We start from the raw sequence: 12,476 nt of genomic DNA, 5'->3' as shown, positions 1-12,476 counted from the left end.
ATAGCTTTTTGATGTGTCTAGATCCAGCCATACAGATTCTGTACTGGTGAGGGGTTTGCCAGCTATTAAGACCATACCCCAGAAATAGGTAATAAAATGCTATTTTATTTCAAGAATCAGAGTTCCTAATACAGTGCGGGAGGGGAGTTCGGAAAATAAGAGAAACAGAGATCGAAACATACAAAGCAGGAAAAACATTTCCAGAGGGACGTATTTTGTCCAGATTCAGTTACTTCTGAAGAGGAAACAAGCTCTTGGTGTAAAAGCACTTGGTGCTATGCGTTCAATTTGCTTTTGCCAATGAAATAGACCTTTCTGGTGTCAAACTGTTCACATTCCCTTTGGTTAGCATAGATACCAGGACAGGCCTACATGAGGCCATTATCACATGCATCTTGTACAGTGGTACCTCGGGTTACATACGCTTCAGGTTACATATGCTTCAGGTTACACACTCCACTAACCCAGAAATAGTGCTTCAGGTTAAGAACTGCTTCAGGATAAGAACAGAAATCGGGCTCCGGCGGCACAGCAGCAGCAGGAGGCCCCATTAGCTAAAGTGGCGCTTCAGGTTAAGAACAGTTTCAGGTTAAGTACGGACCTCCGGAACAACAACTTTACTTCTCCAGAGACCACTTATCTCATTTCTGACTACCTAATATCGTTTCCGTCATGTCCTTCTATGTACTTTCTCCTACTCTTGCACTTTTGATCCTCGACAACACTCACGTGCCAAAAATATTTCTTTTCCACAAACTATGTGTATCACCGTTCCCATATGACGTTTTATCTATGTCCTTCATGTAGCTAGTTTAATGTCCCTTTTCTTCTAATTTAGCTAAGTTCATTTTGCACTTTAGCAATTCAGTTGACAACGTCTTAAGCAGCTTAGGAAATTCAGCTATGAATAATGTGCAGTCTAATTCAAGACAGAAGAGCCTGGTACAGAAATGATTTCAAGCAGCAATCGGCAATTCCATAGTTGCTATTAGTGAAGAATTAGGAATCAGAAACTTTAAGAAGTCTACTGCAAATTATGTATCTGCCCATCACAAGTGAACAAAGGGAACTTTGATGAGGATACATGTACATACAGATATTTGTGGAGTTTACTGCAGCCTTCTGGAAAACACTACCAACAAAAAGCTGTGGTTCCACTCAAGATTCAGATGGGGACTTCCAACTCTACAATTCTATGATATCCTTCAAGCTAAGAATCAAATGTCATGTTTAGCTTTTTCTTGTTAGATGTTCTCTCATGTTCAGATCTGGCCTCAGTACAATAATGTAGCACTTGGGAATGAAGATGCAGCCCAGGAGTCCAGCACTGGAGGCCAAGATAGAGAAGATCTGCACAGCTACCATGTATTTCCCCTTGGTGCTCAGGTAGGTGGGAACAAAGGAGAGCCAAACACTGCAGAAGACCAGCATGCTGAAGGTGATCAGCTTGGCTTCATTGAAATTTCCAGGCAGCTTCCTGGCTAGGAAAGCCACCGTGAAGCAGATGGCAGCCAAGAAGCCCATGTAGCTGAGGGAGCCATAAAACATGAACACAGACCCTTCATTGCATTGCAGGATGATCTCTCCAAGCTGGGAATGCATGTCAGACTCTGGGAATGGAGGAGAGGCCCCCAGCCAGATGGTGCAGATGAGAGCTTGGACACTGGAACAGGAAATGACAATGGAGTTGGCCAGACTCTTCCCCAGCCATCTCCTTACCTTGTTCCCTGGCTTTGTGGCCAGGAAGGCCAGAACCACAGTGATGGTTTTTGCCAACACAGAGGAGACGGCAACTGAGAAGATGATGCTGAATGCTGTTTGACGGAGAAGGCAGGTCCCTTTCCTTGGCCTTCCAATGAAGAGGAAGGAGGACAAAAAGGACAGAAGGAGGGAGATGAGGAGGATGTAGGAGAGGTCCCTGTTGTTGGCTTTGACTATGGGAGTTTCTTTGTATTTAATGAAGATTCCTAACACAAAGCCTGTGGTTAAGGATAAGAAGAGAGAAAAGGAAGCTAGGAGGCTCCCCAAACATTCCTCATAGGACAGGAAGACGATCGCTTTGGGGACACATCGATCTTGGTCCTCACTTGGGTGCTGATCTTCTGGACAATTGGTGCATTCATCAGCATCTGCATAGAGGAAAAGACACTTCACTATCCTAACATCAGTCACACGCCTACAATGGTCTTATGCTGTTTCAATTCTGAGGAAAGGTGGGAATATGGGAGAAATCAGGAAAGAAGATTGTTTTGTAGGGAAGGAGAGAGGCAAACATTCACAACTAGTCAAAACAAAACAAATTCCTTCCAGTAGCACCTTAAAGACCAACTAAGTCAGTTCTTGGTATGAGCTTTCGTGTGCATGCACACTTCTTCAGATACACACATACTGTGTATCTGAAGAAGTGTGCATGCACACGAAAGCTCATACCAAGAACTGACTTAGTTGGTCTTTAAGGTGCTACTGGAAGGAATTTGTTTTGTTTTGACTATGGCAGACCAACACGGCTACCTATCTGTAACATTCACAACTAGAGAAGACTCAATCCATCAACTCATTCCCACTGGCTTCTCTTAGAACATGATGCTTTGATCTTATTGAGCAGTGCTCGTCTTGAATCCTTGAGGTTTCATATGAGTTAATCTGTACTGATGAATGGGTGGATTTGAAAAATGTTTTACCTGTCCACCTGTAAAACTGTATGGATTATGTCGTAGAAGCCAAAATGAGAAATGAGAAAAGAACTATATAAATACCACAAATTAAAATTCTGTAGAGGAGCTAACATCATTAAATACAGGTTATATGTACTTGAGCACATGCGCATGCTGGGGGGGGGTCATTGAAGGCTGGCAATAGGGGAGCCCTCCCTGAAGAGGGTATTTCATTCATGAGGTGCCATTACTAGCATCATGTTTGGAGTGACTCAGGAATTAGCCCCATCCTCCTATCAAAGGTCCTTTCCTCTGAGATCCTCCCCTACCTTCCTGAGTGGAGATGGTCCCTTCTGAGCATGGAGCACAATCATAGCAGCACGACGGCTTCCCTTCCTGAACCTTTTTGGCAAATCCTGGGAGACAGCTTTCGGTGCATCTTGAATGAGGCGCCGTCTAGACATAAAGAGATTGAGCACCAAGGAGAAAGTGTCAGTAGCAATTGTGCCTTTGGATTAAAGGTTATACCTGTTTACACAAGAGCAGGTCCTATTAATCTCAGTGGGACTTGGCTGCAGGGAAGTGAGCACAAGATTGCAGTCCAAGCCTCATATGTATTATTGAAAATGTTGTTATAGCATAGCACATGTCATAGTGAATCAAGTAACTAATATAATTTCCCCTACCTTCTTAAATAGATTGGGCCATACAATTGCTTCCGGATTAATGGTGAACTTCATATTTGAGGACCCCTGTCTCTCTATTCTCCCAATCTTCACTCTAGCAAGAGAACTGTTGGGAAACAGCACCAGATTCACAATATCGAAGTCAGCGGCCACTGCTCCATCCTCATCCAAGTACTGTCCATCAGCTGAAGTATTAGTATAGAAGCGGACTTCTTTCAAGAAAGGATGGAGCTGGAATGACAGAGGAAACTCCAGCATTGAGAGAATGAGAACCCATGTTGGTTAAGTGGCCATTAATTTTTTGCATCCTTATCTTCTTTCAATGAGGCGCATCTCTCTTCTGGACTCAGAGCGACTGTGATAGATTATTAGGCCCCCTCATTCTGCTTCCGCATTTTGGGGGTGACCAAAGTCCGCATTATTACATACAGGAAAGGTTGATTAAGATGTTGGGGAAAATATGGATAGAATGATCAAGATGGCTTTATTAAGGGCGAAACACTAAGTTCTAAGAAGGATAAAGTCATCTTTCTATTACAGGATCCTCTTTTCCCTATAATAACCACATAAAGGAAACTGTATAAAGAAGACTATCCAGTGGTATTGATTAGCCTGAAAGATTGTAAGGAAGGTTAGAAATTCCCTCCATTTGTTGTGAGGCTGCAAAAGCTTGTAAATGTATTGCTGCCTAATGATAGACGAAAATGTTATTGTCTAGTCCTAGTATGCTTATTAATTTTTGTAAAAAAAAAAAAAGTCAACCTCGATATTCATATCAGATCTAGATTCTACATGTTTAGACCTTTCCAAACTGCACTGATTGGGGGACCTCCAGGGTAGGAGGCTGCTAATAGGTAGATAACTCCTGTATTAGAGCATTCTCCAACTAGCTCTACATCTCTATCACTCTCTCTCTCTTGTGTTGCCTTTGAACTTAGTCTGTAAGTTGCTGCTAGAAAATTATTGGCTGGTATGTCCATTTCTGATGTGCCCCTCCCCTGACTCTGGGAGAATTATTCTTTCGTTCATTCCTATTTTCTGTTCCTTGCATTCTAATGGAAACCACATTGGGATCCCACTTAAGTGATGAAGGGTGGCTTATAAATTTGTAGAAATAAATCAATACAAGGTATTGCTGCAATGTTTGTCTCTGAATGCAGAATGATGGGGGAAGAGGCCCAGTTGCTAGAGCATCTGCCTTGCACACAAAAGGTCTGAGATTCAATCCCGAATTCATCTCTAATGAGAGCTGGGAAAGTTTCCCTTCCAAAAACTATGGAGAAGCGCCGCTAGTCACTCAAGGTAGACAATACTAAGCTAGGCAAACCAATGGTCTGGCTCAGTGCAAGGCAGATAACTAGCATGATGATTCCAGACATCATGGGACAATGAGCTGCAGTTTGCAAAAGGGAACGGACATACCTGCCTTGACCATAGACTTTGACGTTCCAACCTGCCTCCTCCTCTTCCTCTTCCCACAATCGAAATCTGCTTTGATCGGGATGAATATGCTGCATTTAAAGCCTGAGCCACAACTTGGATATTCAAGTAATTGATGTAGTTGTCTTGCGACTGGATTCTTTCCACCTCTCCCTGGGGCAGCAACTGCAGATCCTCCTTCTCCCTGCATTTTGTTAAGCCCCTCAGAGACAAGGCATGCTTTGAATATGAACAGTCATATACATTTACTATGCAGCTAGAATTAGATGGGGACATTGGCTCATTGTTGTCCTTTTCCGTCCTTTTTCTAGTCTTCATTACAAAGGACAAAGAGCCATGCACATATGGGAAGCACTCAATATTACATAATGAGAATTTGTTCTGAAGACCTGTGGTTATCCAGACTTTCCCCCCGCTTTGTACCCTTTGAAATAAGGATTCCACCTCTATGATTATATAAAGTCCATATTGAGAGTCTGCAGTGTAAACAAATACACTGACTTCTCTCCACATGGCAGGTAGTTCATGGGGTATCCAGAGCCAAGTTTTATGTTCTACCCTTTCGGTGAAGGCAATACAAATTTCCTTTTTGATCATCAGAGGCGTCAAGGTACTCAGGGACCTTTCTCCGTTGTCATTGTCTGGAGCAAAGAGGCCGACCCACGTCCACCGGAAATGCAGGAGGAGTTGGACCACCCCCTGGTACTGAGTGTCTTGCTTTGGAGTCATCCAGTAGACAAAAGGGAACTGGGCTTTATCATTAAGAGCAAAGCCATAACTGAGCTGGTGAGGAAAGAAAAAGAGACTGGTGGTTTGATTTTCAGAAGTAACATTGGATACTTCTATGTGAAAGATGATGATAAATTCAATAGGGCAAACCTCATAAGTGTGTTTTTTTTTAATAAAAAATGAAAGCAGTTTTTCTACTGCTTAACCGCAACAGTCTCTAAGCAGTTTCGAAAGATGCAATGCAGTGGTACCTTGGGTTACATGTTCTTCAGGTTACAGACGCTGCTAACCCAGAAATAGTGCTTCAGGTTAAAAACTTTGCTTCAGGAGAAGAACAGAAATCATGCTTCGGCGGTGCGGCGGCAGCAGGAGGCCCCATTAGCTAAAGTGGTGCTTCAGGTTAAGAACAGTTTCAGGTTAAGAACGGACCTCTGGAATGAATTAAGTACTTAACCCGAGGTACCACTGTACAAAAAAATCAAGAAGGCAAAATTTTCAAATCAAACTTCAATTAAATTGCCTGCTGAAATAAAATGAAATAAAATAAAATTATAAAATACTTCAGTAGGCCCCAGAAAGTCAGTAGTGAAGTGGCCTGCCAATCCTCAACTGGAAAGGAGTTTGATAATATTGGGTCCACAATGCTATTGTTTGATAACATTGGGTCCATAAATCCCAATTATAGAGAGAGATATGTGTAGGGTATTGGAGGTGTATGAATGGCAGGTTATATATATATACAGTATATATATATATATATATATATATATATATATATATATATATATACACACACCTATATGCATATACAAGAAACCTTGTAGCAATGAATATTGGATTTATGACCAAGCTAAGAGGAAATTAATAATACAATATGAAGTTAGTTAGTTTAAATGTAAAAGGGCTGACAGACTCCAAAAAACAGCAAGTAATTTTCCAATACTTAAAATCTTTAAATACTGATATTGCTTATCTACAAGAGACACATTTGTTGGAACAAGACCAAAATGTGTTAATGAAGGATTGAGTAGGAGAGGTATATACTACAAATTATGCTTCCAATGCAACAGGCCTCATTATCTTGATACGAAAAGGATTGAGGGTGGATACACAACAAGTTATTAGTGATGAAAATGGACGCTATTTAATTTTGGGTATGAAAATTGCTGAAAATGTAATAATGTTGATCGATATATATGGGACAAATGTAGATTCCCTAGATATGTTTTTTCAATGTTTTAGTCACCTGAGTCAAACTACATATAATAAACTTATAGTAGAAGGTGATTTCAATGAAATAATTAATCTTAACCTGGACAGAAACACACCTCCACGGGGGGGGGGGGGGAGAGGATTCATTAGTTAGAGAAACTCTCAAAAAGTACATGCAAAAGCTGAATCTGGTTGACCCTTGGCGCTTAAGGAAAGGCAATTTACATTTTATAGTCAAGTACAAAAAAATTCTTAATATCAGTGTCCTTATACTATCAAATTCAAGATTGTGAGATTGGTGTATGTTGTGTATCTTATCACAGTGCAATTAGCTTGGATATAATACAGATAAGATACCAAGATACCAAGAAACTGGTATTTTAACATCTCACTACATAATGATGACCAGTTTGTAAAACAAATGAAGACCGAGACTGAACAACTCTTTGATATAAATACTGAGACTTTGACCGCTAGGATACAGTGGTGCCTCGCAAGACGAAATTAATCCGTTCCGCGAGTCTCTTCATCTAGCGGTCTTTTCGTCTTGCGAAGCACGGCTATTAACAGCTTAGCGGCTTAGCGGCTCTTAGCGGCTTAGCGACTATTAGCAGCTTAGTGGCTTAGCTCGCAAGAACTCGCAAGACGTTTCGTCTTGCGAAGCAAGCCCATAGGGAAATTCGTCTTGCGGAACGACTCAAAAAACGGAAAACTCTTTCGTCTAGCGAGTTTTTCGTCTTGCGAGGCATTCGTCTTGCAGGGCACCACTGTATATGAATGGGAAGCGTATAAAGCTTTTATGAGAGGTCGAATTATAGCATACTTATCACTTTTAAAAAAGACAACCTTGAAAATAGTAAGAAAAAATTGAAAGAGGTATTAAATGACTTATAGACATTAATAGTTAATAAGCCAACTGATGAATTGTATAGTAAGATACGAAAAAAGAAATTTGAACTAAGTAATATATTGTCCCAATAAGTTGAATTCATGCATATGTGTACAGGACAAAAGTATTGAGAGGCAGGTGAAAGGGCAGGTAAGATTCTTGTGAAGTGACTTATGCAAAAGAAAGAAAACTCAATAATCTCATGAAGTGCATACATCTCCAACCGTGATTAACAACCACTTCCTGAAAAGAGGTACCAGAAGAGTTTATGGGGAGGGCAGGATTCAAAAAAATAAAACTACCGAGGCTAGAATACACACAAAAACAAGTATTGATGTCTCCAATATCAGAAGCCGAGATTAGAAAACAATCACAAATATGGCAGATGGTAAAGCACCAGGGCTTTAACAACTTTGTAAAATATACAGTTCTGGTTTTTTTCCCCTTTCCCCTTTATTTTCCCTTCTACACGGGTTCGGTTTTCCTTCTTCTTTTTCTCTCTTTTATTTACATGCCTCACCATGTTTGGTGCAGATATAATTATGCACTTCTTGAATTTTCAATAAAGATGGGTTTTTTTTTTAAAAAAAAAAAAGGGTCCCAAATGCTGAACACATGGCTCCTGTTGGATACGATAATCTTTATTGTCATTGTCCCATACAAAACAATGAAATTGAAAAAATCTACATCAGACATTCAAAAACCAACAAGCCTGCTATCCCAGCTATCCCAGCCTGGTTAACCCCCTAAAAACTCTGATACCCCATAATTAAATACAATATACTCCCATAGAGACTACCTTACACTGCGTTTAAAACCAAAATCGCATTTGGATAGAAACTGTTTCTCAGGCGGCTAGTCCTAGTCTTTATAACCCTGTACCTTCTTCCAGCAGGCAGAAGCTGAAAGAGATCATTTCCGGGGTGCGCACTTTCCTGCGCTATCTCTGCAGCTTTCTTATGGCACCTGGAAGCGTAGATTTGATCCAAGGTGGGAAGAGTGCACCCAATTATTCTCTCCGCAGTCTTTACAACCCTGGATAGCATTGTTTTTCAGGTGTGCAGCTCCCAAACCACACACACAGACTGCATCTGAGCCATTGGGAACCACTAACAGTGACTCCCCCAAAGAGCTCAGTGACTGGGTCGCTAGAGCACACTTTAGAGCTACATGCTGGCAATAATGGAGTGCATTGCAGTAATGGAGCCTTGAGGTCACCAGTGCATGGATCACCATGTCCACACTGCATCAAACACAGGAGAGGACCCTCAGTCAACCAGCTACAAATCCCCCTAACAGTTATCTCATCCAGCCCAAACTTTCCTGCAGGTTTCCAGCCATGCCTCACAGTATACAATACAGTGGTACCTCGCATTAAGAACTTAATTCATTCCAGAGGACTGTTCTTAACCTGAAACGGTCCTTAATCTGAGGTGTACTTTAGTTAATGGGGCTTCCTGCTGCCGCTGGCACGCAATTTCCACTCTTATCCTGGGGCAAAGTTCTTAACCTGGAGCAACCACTGGGTACCGGAGTTTGTAACTCAAAGCGTCTGTAACCCGAAGCGTCTGTAACCCGAGGTACCACTGTTCATAAACATTGTGCATTTCCTATTTCAGTGCACATTAAACAATTGTATTTACTATGCAAAAGGTTCCAGGCTCAATTTATTTCTCTATGGCTCTTCATTTCATTAAAGACAATGCTTCAAAGCAGCGTACAATGTAAGGTAAGCAATACAATCAGTTACATTATCCTAAGTTTTTCCCTACAGTCTGACTAGGTGGCATATGTTGCCTGGTGTGTTGGACCTGAACCCAGTTCTTACCTGTGGGGTCTTGTAGATGCCCAACATGCTTGCAATGTGTGTGGAGATGTCGGATTCACCTGCTTCAAGAACAGCCAACAGCTTTTTCTGTCTTCCACACCTGTAGTTTGGAATACTGATTTCCCCACCAGAAAACAGGTCTATCAGGGCATCGGAAGTCATTCTTCCCTGAAAAGAGGTATCATACATGCTGTAGCCGAGGGTGATGTTTGGTAAGAGCCTGGGGTTATTACCGATATCCTGAACAGCAAGGGAGAATGACAGAACTTGTGAGCTCCTCACCATCTCCCATCTGCAAAAATAGTGTGTCACACAGTTACCCTCAATTCAGTGAAAATGAAAGTCACATTCTTTTTTGTATTAATCAAAGCAAATAGGAAATGAGGCGAGGTGGCAGGGAAAAGGAAGGAGGAGGTTGTCAGCATCGCCCTTGAGCCAGTGTCACCAACTGGACTCATGCACTTCAACCCCGACTGGGCTAGGCGAGCTGGGTAGCACTTCCAGAGACCACCTGGTCAAAGTGCTGTGGACTCACAGCTTAGAGTTGTGAGCACCGGATTCACTTCCACAATATAGTCGTCGCACAGCAGAGTATAGCAGAGTCTGGCAGTGTATACACGACTCGGAGAGCAGCTCTGTAGAATATCTTCTTTTATTCTATAACTACAGCTATAATACAAAACTACATACAGAGCTAAATAGGTCTAAGCATAAATGATTGCTGCACTGAGTGTCTGCAGCTGCTCTTAGCAGCAACCTTATCTCTACACACGATCTCTAACACTCAGTCTCTCTCTCTCTCCGACACACTGACTGACTGACTTGGTGCTGGAGCTGAATAAGTAGAAAGCAGAACACTGCTCCTCCTCTCTGGAGAATCAGCAGCCTCGTCAGGAGATTCTTGGATATGGGAGGGGTGAAATCTCCTCAGAGGTGTACCAGTATCAGTGTCAACAGTATCTTTGCAATGAGGAGAAAGGAGGCAAAACCAGAACACAACTCTTCCTTGGCCTGTTCAGGGAAGTTTTTAACGTGTGATATTTTACTGTATTTTTGGTTTTTATGGAAGCCGCCCAGAGTGGCTGGGAGGCCCAGCCAGATGGGCGGGGTATAAATAATAAATTATTATTAAATTATTATTGGCCGCCGCCCCACTAGGTCCAGTGGTTACCACCCATCCCTGTATAAAACAACCTCCCAGGCAATGTCTCACAAAATGGGTTTCCAAAGTAATGGTTTGCATATTTCTAATGGGGGTATGGGGAGAGGAGCCCCACAGAGCAGCCAAGAAGTCTTAGTTATGTTGGCTGTGCTGGACGCCAGAGAAAAAGGTCCTGGAGCCAATTTTTGCCCACAGGCTGCTTTGCACGTGACAAAGCACAGTAGACATTTACAATCTGCAGCGGCATAGATTTTGCTGTCCATGAGTTAAATGATTGCCTAGTTCCAACGTCGCTTACTACAGAAGACCTGCAATTCAAACACACCCCAGAGCATTCCCTACATTTCAGAGAACAAGTTATTCTTCAGAGAGCAGCATATATCAAAACTACTGTTGTTGTTTAGTCGTTTAGTCGTGTCCGACTCTTCGTGACCCCATGGACCAGAGCACGCCGGGCACTCCTGTCTTCCACTGCCTCCCGCAGTTTGGTCAAACTCCTGCTGGTAGCCAGTTACTTAAATTGCATTACAGTGGTACCTCGGGTTACATACGCTTCAGGTTGTAGACTCTGCTAACCCAGAAATAGCACCTCGGGTTAAGAACTTTGCTTCAGGATGAGAACAGGAATCATGCTCCGGCGGCGCAGCAGCAGGCCCCATTAGCTAAAGTGATGCTTCAGGTTAAGAACAGTTTCAGGTTAAGAATGGACCTCCGGAACGAATTAAGTACTTAACCCGAGGTACCACTGTATAAAATAATGTATGAACCATCATAAAGAAATCTTTAAATAAAGTAAAATAACAGGCATTCTTGTTTCGATCCCCAGGATAGACCCACGACATTATAAACCTTATATTATAGGTTTATAAGCAAAGAGGGCGCTTGTTGCTTTTGTGTAACATTATATTCCTACCCAGATTTCCCAATTGTATTGCATCCCACTGAATGAGGTGTTTCCTCAACAAAAAAAAGAGGAGCCAATGATTTATCAGGGTTGCCAGAAAACAAGGGTAACACAGGTACATCAAGGGAACTGGAGAGTAGCAAGGAAGCAGAAATAAATCCCATCAATACATCAGTACTTACATCTGAATTCTGTTGAAGGGGTTGCTGGAAAAGGTGAAGAAATGCACATTTTCAAAAAATCTTGGAGCTATGATTCCACCAATGAGGTGGTCCGCTGGTCGGTAAAAATTCACAGGAGAATTTGTATCTCCAATCAAACTAGGTGGACACTTTACCCTCTGCTGCATCCCATAGTTTGCGAGAGACATCACCAGAAACAGTGTTATCATTCTGGGTCTCTCGGCTACACTTGGCTTGTGACTGTTCCTCCCCCACTACCCACTTTTCAGAAGAAACCCCACATTCTTGCAAATCAGAAGCTGCAGTGAGTTGACAAATAAAGAGAAGTGTCTGGCTGTGGTCTCAGGCTCAAAGGGGGATTGAGAGGAAGGGCCAAATATTCAGTGGACAAGCATCTGTTTTCCACCCAGAAAGTGTGAAGTGCAATCCTGACTCACCTCTCCAGGTAGTGCTGAGGATGTCCCCTTCCTGGAAAGCTTCTGCCAGTCAGCAGATAGCACAGATCTCAAAGACAGCTTCCTATGTCCTGATTAAGCTTCGCACAAATTTAGCTCCCCCCTCACCTGCCCTTTATCTTAGCCCCAAGGACTCTGTGGCACATGAGATATTTTATACATCAAACCCTTCAGTGGAAGAAATAATCCTCCAGGTGCCCTTAAGTGTGATGTTTATGTTATTGTTCCCAAATGCAATATTTGAGGGCGAGGTGTGAGGATCCCTTGGACTCTGTATATCATAAGAATAAATTGCTGTGGTTCAGATAATTGTAAAGGGAAGAGAGGTTTCCTCT

At 42.2% G+C, this 12,476-nt stretch overlaps 1 protein-coding gene across 1 annotated transcript; it reads right to left on the bottom strand.

The window, feature by feature from the left end:
* Positions 1–1,230: 1,230 nt before the first annotated feature.
* On the bottom strand, positions 1,231–11,895 carry LOC309335207 (vomeronasal type-2 receptor 26-like; the record flags this gene model as incomplete). The annotated part of the gene is made up of 6 exons (XM_081850080.1): positions 1,231–2,129; positions 2,984–3,110; positions 3,341–3,571; positions 4,763–5,563; positions 9,439–9,730; positions 11,687–11,895. The coding sequence occupies 6 exons, from the start codon at positions 11,893–11,895 to the stop codon at positions 1,231–1,233; spliced, it is 2,559 nt and encodes an 852-aa protein (XP_081706206.1).
* Between the last annotated feature and the right edge of the window lie 581 nt (positions 11,896–12,476).

Source organism: Podarcis erhardii (genome assembly GCF_964252035.2).
Source record: "Podarcis erhardii genome assembly, chromosome: 2".
Classification (NCBI taxonomy): Eukaryota; Metazoa; Chordata; class Lepidosauria; order Squamata; family Lacertidae; genus Podarcis; species Podarcis erhardii.
Note: the sequence above shows the minus strand (reverse complement) of the source record. Positions and strands in the feature narration are given on the sequence as shown.